Here is a 12,006-nt window from a genome sequence, read left to right as displayed (position 1 = left end):
GGGTCAAGATGAATGAAGTGCCAACAACAGTTCAACTACAGAAGAAGACGAAGAAGAAGAAGACTGTCTTGGACTCTAATGCACTGTATGCATGTGCTTTACGTTTCATATGTGCATTTAAGCAATAGAAACAGCCATAAAGCACATGCATCTAAGGTACATCCATTTCCACATATGAAGATGGGTCACTCTAGAAAGAAAATCAATCCTAACATTTACGGCATTTCTGTAGTCAAAATCATGATGAACAGAGACATTACTGGCAATACGCTATGATGAATAATTTTCAACAGTTCTCATATGATGTAAACAATACCATGCATCTACTGAATGTTTCTCCATTTCCTCTTCATCGCATCTTAATGTTACCCCATTGAATTTGAGTATCGCATAAACCCAGCTGATGTGGTTCAGTTTCTATTACTTAAAAAGGAGACTGCAGTCCAATCAGAGAATTTCCATCTGAGCTAAGATGAATTTTTCAGAACCCATTCCACCAGTGTGGAAACCCCAAATCCTGTCGCACATCGTTTCTTTTCGCTCCATACAGGTCCAGCCATGTCTATATGCAGCCACTGAACCTTCTCATCAACAAACTGCAAAAGTATAGGTTGGTTTTCAGTTTCAAATTATTAATAAGCCCAAATTTGAATTGGAGAAATACTTGATAGGGAGACTAGAACAAAGGGACAGAGAATTGACTTAAATACAATGACACTGCCACCCATGATGGGCTTCATAGATTCGGATCATTTAATTTTTTTTTCATGGTGAAATATTATTAATTAAGGAGAAATATAAGGGAACAGAGACCTACGACCGATACAGTCAAAGGCCTACATGCAGAAAAAAAAAGCAATAATAAAAAAAATCCATCCCTTGAGAGGGAAGATGACAAACATCTCAAGAGCACATCCGGAAACAACACCAGAAGCCAACCCATCAGCCTCAGCATTGACGGATCAAAAAACAAGCCCGAACTCAATAAAGCTATGCTAGTACAATAAGCTATGCGCTTTCAGCTATTGATTTTGATTGGTAGGAATTGATGATGACTGAGGAGAATTTACCACACCAAAATCTAATGGTATGGTACTCGGGGAAGTGTGTGGTCCACGGTACATGTCTTCCTCCACATTCAAAAGTGTAAAAGAAAGAAAAGAAGATATAAGTCCAAACCTGGTTCAAGAATAGAGCAGCAGTGATAGCACCACCTTGACGAGCTCCAGTGTTAACCATATCAGCTACTCCCGATTTCATTGACTCCCAATAGCTTTCTTCTAATGGCATCCTCCAGAACTTCTCACCAGTGATTTCTGAAGCCGCAAAGATCTCCTTTGCTAGGTCATCACTGGGTGTGAAAACTCCTGTGTGATGTAAAGGGTTGTTAGCATCAAATCAAACCAATAAGGACTCAACATTTCACGAATATTTAATCATATACTTGCATGCATACATACATACATATATGGGATTTGCTAGCGTCCTGCAGAAGGCATTTCGCGGATGGCCTGTTGCATGTGAGAGCAGCCACACACTTTTCAGCAGATTTTGTCTTAATTCATGATGTGGCTGCTCTCACATGCAACAGGCCATCCTCAAAATGCCTTGTGCAATGGACGCCAACAAATCCCTTTATATATATATATATATATATATATATATATATATATATATATATATATATATATATAGAGAGAGAGAGAGAGAGAGAGAGAGAGAGAACATTTCCTACACACTTGTGTAGGTAAGTTACCTACACACTACCTTAAAATACAGTGGGGGCCCACATTGTTTGGGTGATCCAAACAATTCATTTGAATGGTCCTCACATAGATAGGGTGTCCACAGAAAATCAGATCCATAGGATCATCCCAACCCTACGATTTGTGGAGGTAAAATGGACGTGTATAAACCTTCACAAATTAGTCCATTTTTTGCCTCCATAGTTTGAATAGTTAGGATGATCCTATGGATCTGATTTTTTGTGGACACCCTATCTATGTGAGGACCATTCAAATGAATGGTTTGGATCACCCAAACAATGTGGGCCCCCACTGTATTTTAAGGTAGTGTGTAGGTAACTTACCTACACAAGTGTGTAGGAAATGTTCTCTCATATGTATATATATAGACACACACACACACACACACACACACACACACCTGTGTGTGTGTTGTAAATATCAGAGGGCCCTTGAGGGTGGAGGGTGGCTCAGCTAATTCAATACCATGAGCATCGAAGGCTTTCCCAAGTGCGTATATATTATTAATTTAATTTTGGAGGCTGTGAGTGTAGTGAGAGAATTAATTATTTCTTTTAAGCGCATAACAAAGAGTGCAATTTGAGCTGGGTATATTCTTTCGCGTTCTTCATGAAAATTCTCGAAAGGATCCATTAGCCGACCCCAACTAGTTTGGGACAAAGGCTTAGTTGAATTGAGTTGAGTAGAGTTGTGGATAACAAAGAGTCCAAACGATATGGAGGACAATCTAGCAAGTGAGGGGTCAATAGAGTTGGTTTAGTCGTGGGCCAAAATTCTTTATTAAGTGATATCTCCTTGAGGTTGTTGTGGAGTGGGGTATCTTTGTGTCACCCTTAGTTAAGTTTTTCTTCCTTTTCCTTTCCTTTTTCCTTTCTATGTTGCAAGTCTATATCAGCCGAGCATAACAAACCTTGAGTTTAAAATCACAAAAGAAAGAACACAAGATTCCTTCTGTGATTTTGTTATGGAAAGGTTTCAAACTAGAGGGTCACATGCAACAGTGTATAGCTCATACTCTAGCAGGACTCACTTGGAAGCGAAATAATCTTGAAAGAAGGCGGTCAATGTATGAGATGATGTTAGAGATAAGGTTTCACTACACCAACCAGATTTAAGCATTGTGGCCTCATGATTAAGCAGTTAAAGGTCGAATCCATGGTTCATAAATGCAGAAGTGGAATCTGATGATGCCCAAAAAGGTGAGTCAGCAAGCTCCACATTCACGAAATGCCGTCTTTATTTGAATAAAGTAATGAAAAATAGTTTAAATCAAGTTTAAAATATCAAAAAAATATATATATAGGAATGACAACAAGGGCATTTCAATCAGGAACAAAACAATAGTTTAAATCAAGTCTATTTGGAATCATGCATGACCCTTTGGGGGTCATGCATGCCATGGATTTTCAGTAGCAAGAAGCAAATACAACACCAAGGAGAATGACTTATTGCAAAATTCCACACGAATGGAGAATTTGAAATAAATAAAAGGAAGCAATACTGATAATCAGAAGTATCCAAAGGGAACAAGTTAGAAAATAAAAATGAAAAATCCAATTTTTTTTAATGTATCCAGCTACATCTATGATGGTCACGGGTTCGAGTCACAGAAACAACCTCTCTGCAAAGCAAGGGTAAGTACATCTATCCCTCCCCAGACCCCGCAATGGAGGGAGCCTCGTGCACTGGGCCGCCCTTTTTTTAATCCAGCTACATCTTTGATTGGGATGCTAATAAAGGTTTCTCTTTGGTATTCAGAAATTTTAAGCCTTCAAAAGAACTAAAATTTAATTATACAATAGTATGTGGTGCTCATATTTTCTGAAGGATTCATTAGCCGACCCCAACTAGTTTGGGACAAAGGCCTAGTTGAGTTGAGTTGAGTTGAGTTGAGTAGAGCATGTGGTGCTAAAAAATACGTAGTTAATGTTTCTTCATAAACAATGTTTTTATACATTTTTTTTTTGTTTCTCTCAGCTTTTCATGGTAGAACCCACTACGACAGGTGTTGATGAAGAAAAAATGAATCATTTTCAGCATAATGGCTCAGAATCATGTGCCATGAATTTGGCATGTCAATCCTTAATTTGTCGAAACCAAACAGTCTTTCAAACAAAAAAAAGAATTTGGCATGTCTAGAAAAATGTAAACAACAATTCTAAGGTGCAGAAACAAAAATCATACACATAATCTGTAATAGCAGTATACCTGCAATACTGGGCCCAAGGGCAACTACACACGCCCCAGTTAGAGTTGCAAGATCAACTATCTGCAGGCAACAGTAAAGAAAAGCGTAAAGAAGATTCCAAACCATGATACAATCAAAATAAACTGCCCTTTGCTCATGCCAGTGATGAGCAAAGGGTACAAAAAGAAACATCTCCAACATAAACTGCAAAGGCTCCAGGTTTTTTTTTTTTTTGATCCAGGGCTTTTTTTTCCTTTTTTTAATTTCTCTGCAAGCCAACAGGCTCATGTATCATAAATTTTTTTTCTTCACTTGTGAGGATTTTGGTTACAATATTTCATGACCTTGGATAACAGTGAGGATTTTAGACCGAAAACAACTTGGGTAGAAACAGTGAGGAAAGACTTGAGGGCTAGGAACATTACAAAGAACATGACCTTGGATAGGATAGAATGGAAGAAAATGATCCATGTAGACGAACCCAACTAGTGTCAGGATTAGACATAGTCAATTTGAGCCCGGTAGATCCTTTCACATTCTTCATGAAAATTTTCTAAAGGATTCATTAGCCGACCCCAACTAGTTTGGGACAAAGGCTTAGTTGAGTTGAGTTGAGTTGTTGTGACGATTTTGGTTACGATATTTCATGCCTTCAGTTTTTTTTTAGGATGGTTTTTTGCATTAACTTGTATCATTTCCTTATAGTTCAAAGCAGCCCAGTCGATAGCATATTCATGTAGGTTACAATCTCTTGAAATTGTCAATGCATGATAATTAATGTTTGTCGCAATTAATCAATTTGTCAGTTAAGATAGTTTTCTACTCAACAACGAATAGGATATAAACTAATACTTTTCCAATTACATTTCGATTTAATTTTTATTATTTTCATCATTATCCCTTTTTGATTTACAAACTGTGTCCTCTTTGTCCGAATTTTTGAAGGTTGTCATGCCAAGACAGTTGATGATGCTTCACATTTGGCGCCATGGACACACGTTCAGTTAACACTACATAAGTCACGTTTTTTTTTTAATGACTACATAAGTCACGTTAATATTACATTATTCTCCAAGTTAATTCCATAAATAAATTGCAAAAATACATGAAACCAACCATGTGTCATGGATTCAAAAGAATTAAGAGATTCTAGTTGGTTCCTGAAACACAATATAGTATCATGCTTTTGAATGTGGCACATACCTTCTGAGCCCCTTGTTTGCAAGCATAAACCAAAGCATCTGCAAGGGTAAGTCTACCTTCTGCATCAGTGTTATTGACCTGCAATATAGAAAAATGGCAGACAACTATGCTTAAATATGCAAGTGGTGAAATCTTCAAATAGAAAATCTGGCTCTTGAAAATGTTAGATAACAACTCTAACATTCAATGAGTCCCTTAAAATAATAGGGATGCATGGCAATGTCATGTACAAAGTACTCATTAACCAGAGACTAAGGCCATTATCAATATTAGTCCTGGGCATCTGACTATCTCCAGTAGCCATTCTATTGAACATCAATTATAGATGTTTAAAATTGACCATCTAAAATAAAAAATCTGATCATCTAAGAAGTTATAAATTTTTTTTTAATAAGAGCAAGCTGTAAAAACAAGATCATTTATAGAAATACTTAGAATGGAACAGAAAAATACCTAGCATCAAGTTTTACATAATGTTAATCCTCGACTCTTGTTTCACTTAGTATAAAGTAGGACTTAAGAACCTTTTTGAAACATCATTAAGTAACTTATGATGTAATCATGTATAAGGAATAAAGTTAATCTTGCTTGGTGAAGTTACAATAATAAATGTGGCATGCAATTCAGAAGCGGATGCGACACTTGCAATGTTGCATCGTGAGGTGGAGAAAGTAAGGAATTCACTGAAATACACCGTAAGCCACACTTGCAAAGTTGCATCGTACGAGAGGGCAAGTAAGGAATTCACTAAAATACGTAGTAAGCCATGCAAAATGCACAGTATTGGTCGAAATCCCTAGCCAATGTGAGATAGTGATACCACACTTCAATGTGGTTCATACACCAAGCATTGAGACCATGTTTGTCATTTCAATAGACTCAAAACTAAGGTCTCCCTCATCTGTGTTAGCAGTCTCTGCATGGAATCATGCGCCACCGGTACCGATAATGGCCATAGATCAGCTGCTTTTTTTGTAAGATTGAAAACCATGATCAATTCCAGAGTAAGAGAGAATTATGTCATCAGCCAAGACAAATACTACAAGCTAAAGGCGTGTTCCAAGAAGAGTGAGGACAATAATGACAAGCTTAATAAAGTACCAAGACAATAAAAGATAAATATAAGGAGCTGAAGACAAGTACAATGATTTTTTTTTGAAATGGAAGACAAGTACAATGATGCGAATATAAAAGGCCACAGAGTGGGATTAAGAGGCATGCAAGAAAGCGAGTGACAGGTGACTCATTTTTTTGGCTTGTTTTCATGAGCAACCAATGAATTTCCATATTAACTTCATTAGCAGTGCTAAGATTCATTTCTTCCTTTAGTTAAGCCTGGTATTCGCAGAGAAATCGTAAGCATATAAAGTCTAATAGATGCCAAGACAAATTATGCTCTGGGAAAATAATTGGAAAAAAAAAATTAATGAAGTTCAATATAACATGGAAGGCAGACCCCTTAGATAGCTCGTGGAGATGGACTGTAAACTTTTTGTTTTCTTTTTTAATGTGGAAGTAACCATCTTTTGTAGATAGAACATAATTTTGAAGCAATATGAAGACAACAGCAAGCATATCAGACAAACAAAACTCAAAGTGACAAGCTTCAATAGATTGAAGCCCTATACAAGCCAAAGAGTTTACCTCGATTGTCTTTCCATTTGAAGCTGTCACTATGTCTCCAGGTCTCATGCCTGTACCACTAATCATGTTCTCACAAGCAGCAACAACGAAATGAACCTGGAAATACAAAGTTATTAACCAGAGTCAAAAGCATGCACACAGTTACCATTAAAAAAAAAAGCACGCTCACAGTCACTTTCAACTGTGAGAACTTCCACCAATGTTGAAGATCTGTTTGGTTGAAGACCAACTTGCCTCTACCCCTGGAGGTTTAATTTGACCTAGAGCTTTTGCCGCACCTAGGGCAGCTGCAGAACCCCCCATGTCAAATTTCATAAGCTCAATTGAACACCCGGGCCCCGTCTTAATGTTGTAGCCACCACTGATAACAAAGAAGATCAAATGCTTATTCAAGAGCCCAAGATAAACTGAGAGCCATCACATTATCTTCATTGCAAGAGTAATTCAATTATGATAGAATGATTTCCACAGTTAAATACACAAATCACAAGATCGATTTCACAATGAATGCATGTGTAGCTAAGTCGAATCAAATTTGCTAGCATGAATGAGATCAGCGTAAGACCAGATCACATAGCAAATCCAGATACAAAATATATAGTAGTAGTTGGGCATTTATGAAAAAGTGAAAGGGGGAAACAATCCCCCTACGGTTAACGACGCCATATATAGTTTTTTTGTCATATTTTTCCCACGGCAAAGAATAACGATATGTGGGCCCTTACAAAAGGAAATGCATTTCTGTCGAATGTTAATCCCTAGATACAAAATACATGGCAATAGTTGGCATTTCTGTAAGATATGTAAAAAGTGAAAGAGGAAACAATCATTCCCTGCTTAACGATGTCACAAATAATTTTTTTGTCATATTTTTTCATCGGCAAAAAATAATGAATATGTGGGCCCTTGGAAAAGGAAATGAATACCTGTCGAATGTTAATCCCTTCCCAACTATTGCCAACTTGGATTTCACTTGCCCATTCGGAGGTTTATAACAAAGGTGGATAAACTGAGGTGGGTTGGCAGATGCCGCAGCAACACCCAGATATGAACCCATCTTTAATTCTTTGCATTGGTCTGCATCCAATATTGTTGCAGTAAGAACATCACTGTACTTGGCAGCAATTTTTGAAGCCTCGGCTGCCAGTACCACTGAAACATAAGAACCAAACAACTCAAGTCATCAAAAGAACCATCATTAACTCTCATCACAAACAGCAATGAAGAAAACATCATCAATCAAATAAATAGAAATGAATACAGTAATGTTTTGTGGATGACGAAAACTCTTCAACACTAAGATTTGGACCCCGGCCCCCAGTGGGGGATTGCGTTCTTTTGGATGGTGACATCTAGAAAGATAAGTACTTGTAAGGGCTCAAGAGCAAACAAATTGGTTTCGTGAGTAGATGCATCCTTTGCAAAAGGGCGGAGGAATCTTTAAACTGCCTAATAGGTCATTGCCCTTTGAAGATTGAAATGCACCTAAAAAAAGGGTGGCCCGGTGCACAAGGCTCCTGTCATTGCGGTCTGGGGAGGGCTAGATTTACGCAGCCTTACCCCTGCTTTGCAGAGAGGCTGTTTCCCACTTTCCCTTTAGTGGTCCAAATTTGGGGGGCTTTACTTTCATTATTTGATATGAAGTGGGTTCTCCCATTCTACATTAGTGGCATAATTTCTTAATGGGAATCTGTCCCTTCGTTCATCTCATATGTTTTAACTTGGCAGGGTTGCAATAAACTTAATAATGGATCTTTCAAGAAAGACGCAAGTCTGTTGGCAAGATCGTAACGGAGATTAAACATGCTCTATTCCATTCAAAAAAAAAAAAATTAAACATGATCTATTACCATGGGCAAAAGTTAAAATCGACAGGAGATCGCTACCATCTAGTATTGCCATAAGCATTTGGACATTGATAGTTTCAGATAAGAGATTGACGCATAAATCCCCATCCCTTCAGCAGCCTCCTATATATGTGATTAAGCTCAACTTTGATAGTTGATGAAAGGATGGCAGATAGCCTCAGACCCACTGGTATTTGGGGAATCTTTAGAAACCATTTAGTTGAGGTACTAAAATCTTATTCTGGGCCAATAGGATAAACGGTCTCAAATGAGGCAGAAGCTAATTCACTACTGATGGGACTACAGACCTTCATGGAGTCTCTCTCCAGCAACTAAGTGATACAAGGTGACTAGTAACATTATTTCATAGGCTAAAGGGCAACCAAATGTACCACGGCCTTGCACCAATCACCTTAGATATCATTGATCATTGTTTAGAGATTAATCCCCAATTAAGGCATCATTCAAGGCCTGGAAATGAAGGGATCCATTTAGCAAGGGAAGGTGTTGATGGAAGGAATCAGCAATTAGAAATTTGTCCCCAATCGGCGAAAATCTTTTAAGCCGTTTTGCAACAGGACATCTCATCTCCCTTTCTTGTACTTTCCATTTTCACAAAAAAAAAAAAAAAGAAAGGAAAAAATAGAATGAGACCATTGAGCCTAATGTCATATGATATGTAAAACAGGAAACACAAATAAAAGATGGTTAATTGTTACGAACCAGGGGTAAGTATATTTGCTGGTGCATTTACAAGCTCCCTTCCAAGAATCACTCCAGAGCAAATATCAGCCGCATGCTTGAGCTTATTTTCTAGCTCAGGTCCAACTCCCAGACCAATAATCTCCACTGACTTAAGTAATGGCTTTTTCGATTCTGACTTAAACCTATTATCTTCATAAACCCCTAGCAAGGTTCCTGGAGTAGTCAAACGAAACCATCACAATAAGTACAAGAACAAACTAGATGTATAACAGATTGGTGCAACACACACACCTTTGTTATTCAATGAAGTTAAAACTTACAAAATAAAAAAATAATCATGAAAAGATCATGCAAATCTCAAACTCAAGAATAACCAAATGTATACCAGATGCAATTGCAGAAGCAGTTTCGAGCTTCATATCTGAGGAAATCCCCTCAGAAGAAGCAAGAACGATGGCCACTTTACTTGCTTGGGAAGCTTTGGCGGCGGCTGCAATGGCCTCACCTAGGCCTCGATAAGTGGTTATATTAGTTGAGGGCTTGCTTTGACCAAGGCCAATCAAAACAAGCCGTCTGAAACCCAAACTGGAAAGCCTGAGAACTGTAGACTGTCCAGCTTTTCCAGTGAAATCCTCCTCCGCCGATGCTTCTGCCAAAAGGCCACTAAGCTGGTTATCTATTCTTCTCAAAATCGCGTTCTCAAACTTGGAGTTACTGTCCTTAGACACGTCCTTCTCCGATACAGCGACTGCAAGAATGTCGCCTTTCCATTCCGAAAAATCGGTCTCTTTTGCAGAAAAAGCAATCTGCAGTGGAAATCAAAGTAGAAAAAGATTTATGATTCGGCTTAAAGCAGCATTTTTTCAACGCACTACTGATGTCTAGATGGTGAAAACAGTAAATTTACATGAACAAAAAATGATATGTGTGGATAAAGAACGACAGATCCTATCAACTACATGCTAAATAGCAATCAAAACCACAACAAAGTCAAATACTATTGAAATGAATAAAATTTACATGAACAAAACTTGATATTCTTGGCTAAAAAACCTCTGATCTTATCAACCACTTGCAAATAAGGCATCAAAATCTAGCTAACAAGAACCACAACGAAAACAATACTATCGACTTTTCTATACCATTTAAAACAAAAATCGAGCCCGAGAAAACCCAAATCAGTCACACAAAAGAATCAAAAACCCAAGTGGAACGCCATACCGAAAACCCAAAAATTACATCTTAATAAAACCGACTCACTCCAGCAATTTCATCAAAAACGACTAAAACAAACATACATTAACAAAAGAAAAACACTTTAAACAAATCAAAAGGAACAAAATATTAAAAAGAAAAAAAAAACTTTATCCAAACAACTTCAAAACACAGGACACAGACATAGTGATCACACAATCCATCTCATCAATAAAAGTTAAAAAAAAAAAAAAAAAGTACCTCCAAAAAACGTAAAACCCCCAAAAAACAGAAAAATGAAAAATGAAAACATAAGCACTGTATCCAAAAAATCAAAACACAGGGCACAGACACAGAGATCACAAAATCCATCTCACCAAGAAATAAAAAACAAGTACATCCAAAAAACTTAAAACCCCCCAAAAAATAAAAACATATAATGCCTTCATGCAGAACTTATATCAAACGGCATGCATACCAAAACCAGATACAAACGCACCCAAAAAGAAACAAAAAAAACAAAAAATAAGAAACCCATCGAGAGAGAAAGAGAGACCTCGGGAATGGCAGAGGCAGCAGGCTTGGTGAGGCCAAGAGTGGCGTGGGGAAGGAGGGTGTGCGCCATACGCACCCGTCGTCTAGTAGAATAGAGAGGAGCGGCAAAGGAGATGGGTTGGATAAGAGATGAATGTAATTTAGTAGGGACGGAAGAAGGGGGTAATTTAGTAGTATATACGGGAGAAGAAGAAGAGCAAAGAAGCGAACAAACCCCGCCTGCTATAGCGGCCATCCTCCTCTAATCCTACGTGGCTTCCTATTTATTTATTATTAATTTAATTAGTTACTAATATTACAGTCACTTCCCTAAAATGCACCGTGCATGCTTTAGTTTTTATACATTGATCATCCAAGCCTACTACTGTTTTAAAAAATCCTTGTCTTTGTCTCGGGTTTTCCATTTTTCTTTTTCTTTTTCTTTTTTCTTTTTTCCTTTTTCTTTTTTCTTTTTCCTTTTTCCTTTTTCCTTTTTTTTTTATGCTAATCCCACTCCCCAAGCCATCATTCGAGCCTTCTTTGCTACTTGAACTGTGTAGATCGTGGGACCCAAATGACAATGTTAGGTCATTTTTATGGGTTGGATTGGATCCGATCCGATCCTTATTAAGCAAAAAAACATGGATTGGGGGTGGAATCAAAGTCGTCACTCATCATTTGGCATATATATATATAATAAAGAGGAAGGGAGTTTTACTGTTCACGGGCCGACAAAGAACTGTAGGATTCCAAAATGTCATTCACCTTTTTTTATAAAAGTTTTTCCAGAAATAATCTTTCCTCAATTAAGATAGTGACATACGGAGAGGTAAAATGGTAGGGTTAAGCCCATAAAATTAAGCATTTTGAATTTACTCGGCTTGATTGATTTGATATGAAAATCTCGCCCCAAATTATGTACAAA

The 12,006-nt window shown here is 37.6% G+C and overlaps 1 protein-coding gene across 1 annotated transcript; it reads right to left on the bottom strand.

The window, feature by feature from the left end:
- Nucleotides 1–191: 191 nt before the first annotated feature.
- On the bottom strand, nucleotides 192–11,413 carry LOC143879562 (leucine aminopeptidase 1-like). The gene is made up of 10 exons (XM_077382005.1): nucleotides 11,104–11,413; nucleotides 9,739–10,159; nucleotides 9,372–9,566; nucleotides 7,728–7,953; nucleotides 7,036–7,162; nucleotides 6,802–6,897; nucleotides 5,158–5,235; nucleotides 3,975–4,035; nucleotides 1,180–1,367; nucleotides 192–596 (listed from the first exon to the last, which is right to left on the bottom strand). Exons 1-10 carry the CDS (start codon nucleotides 11,335–11,337, stop codon nucleotides 468–470), a joined length of 1,755 nt encoding a protein of 584 aa, XP_077238120.1. The 5' UTR covers nucleotides 11,338–11,413; the 3' UTR covers nucleotides 192–467.
- Nucleotides 11,414–12,006: the final 593 nt, after the last annotated feature.

Source organism: Tasmannia lanceolata, unplaced genomic scaffold (genome assembly GCF_043159265.1).
Source record: "Tasmannia lanceolata isolate RefF3 unplaced genomic scaffold, GAP_Taslan_0.1 ptg000006l, whole genome shotgun sequence".
Classification (NCBI taxonomy): Eukaryota; Viridiplantae; Streptophyta; class Magnoliopsida; order Canellales; family Winteraceae; genus Tasmannia; species Tasmannia lanceolata.
This window is presented reverse-complemented; position numbering and strand designations above follow the sequence as displayed.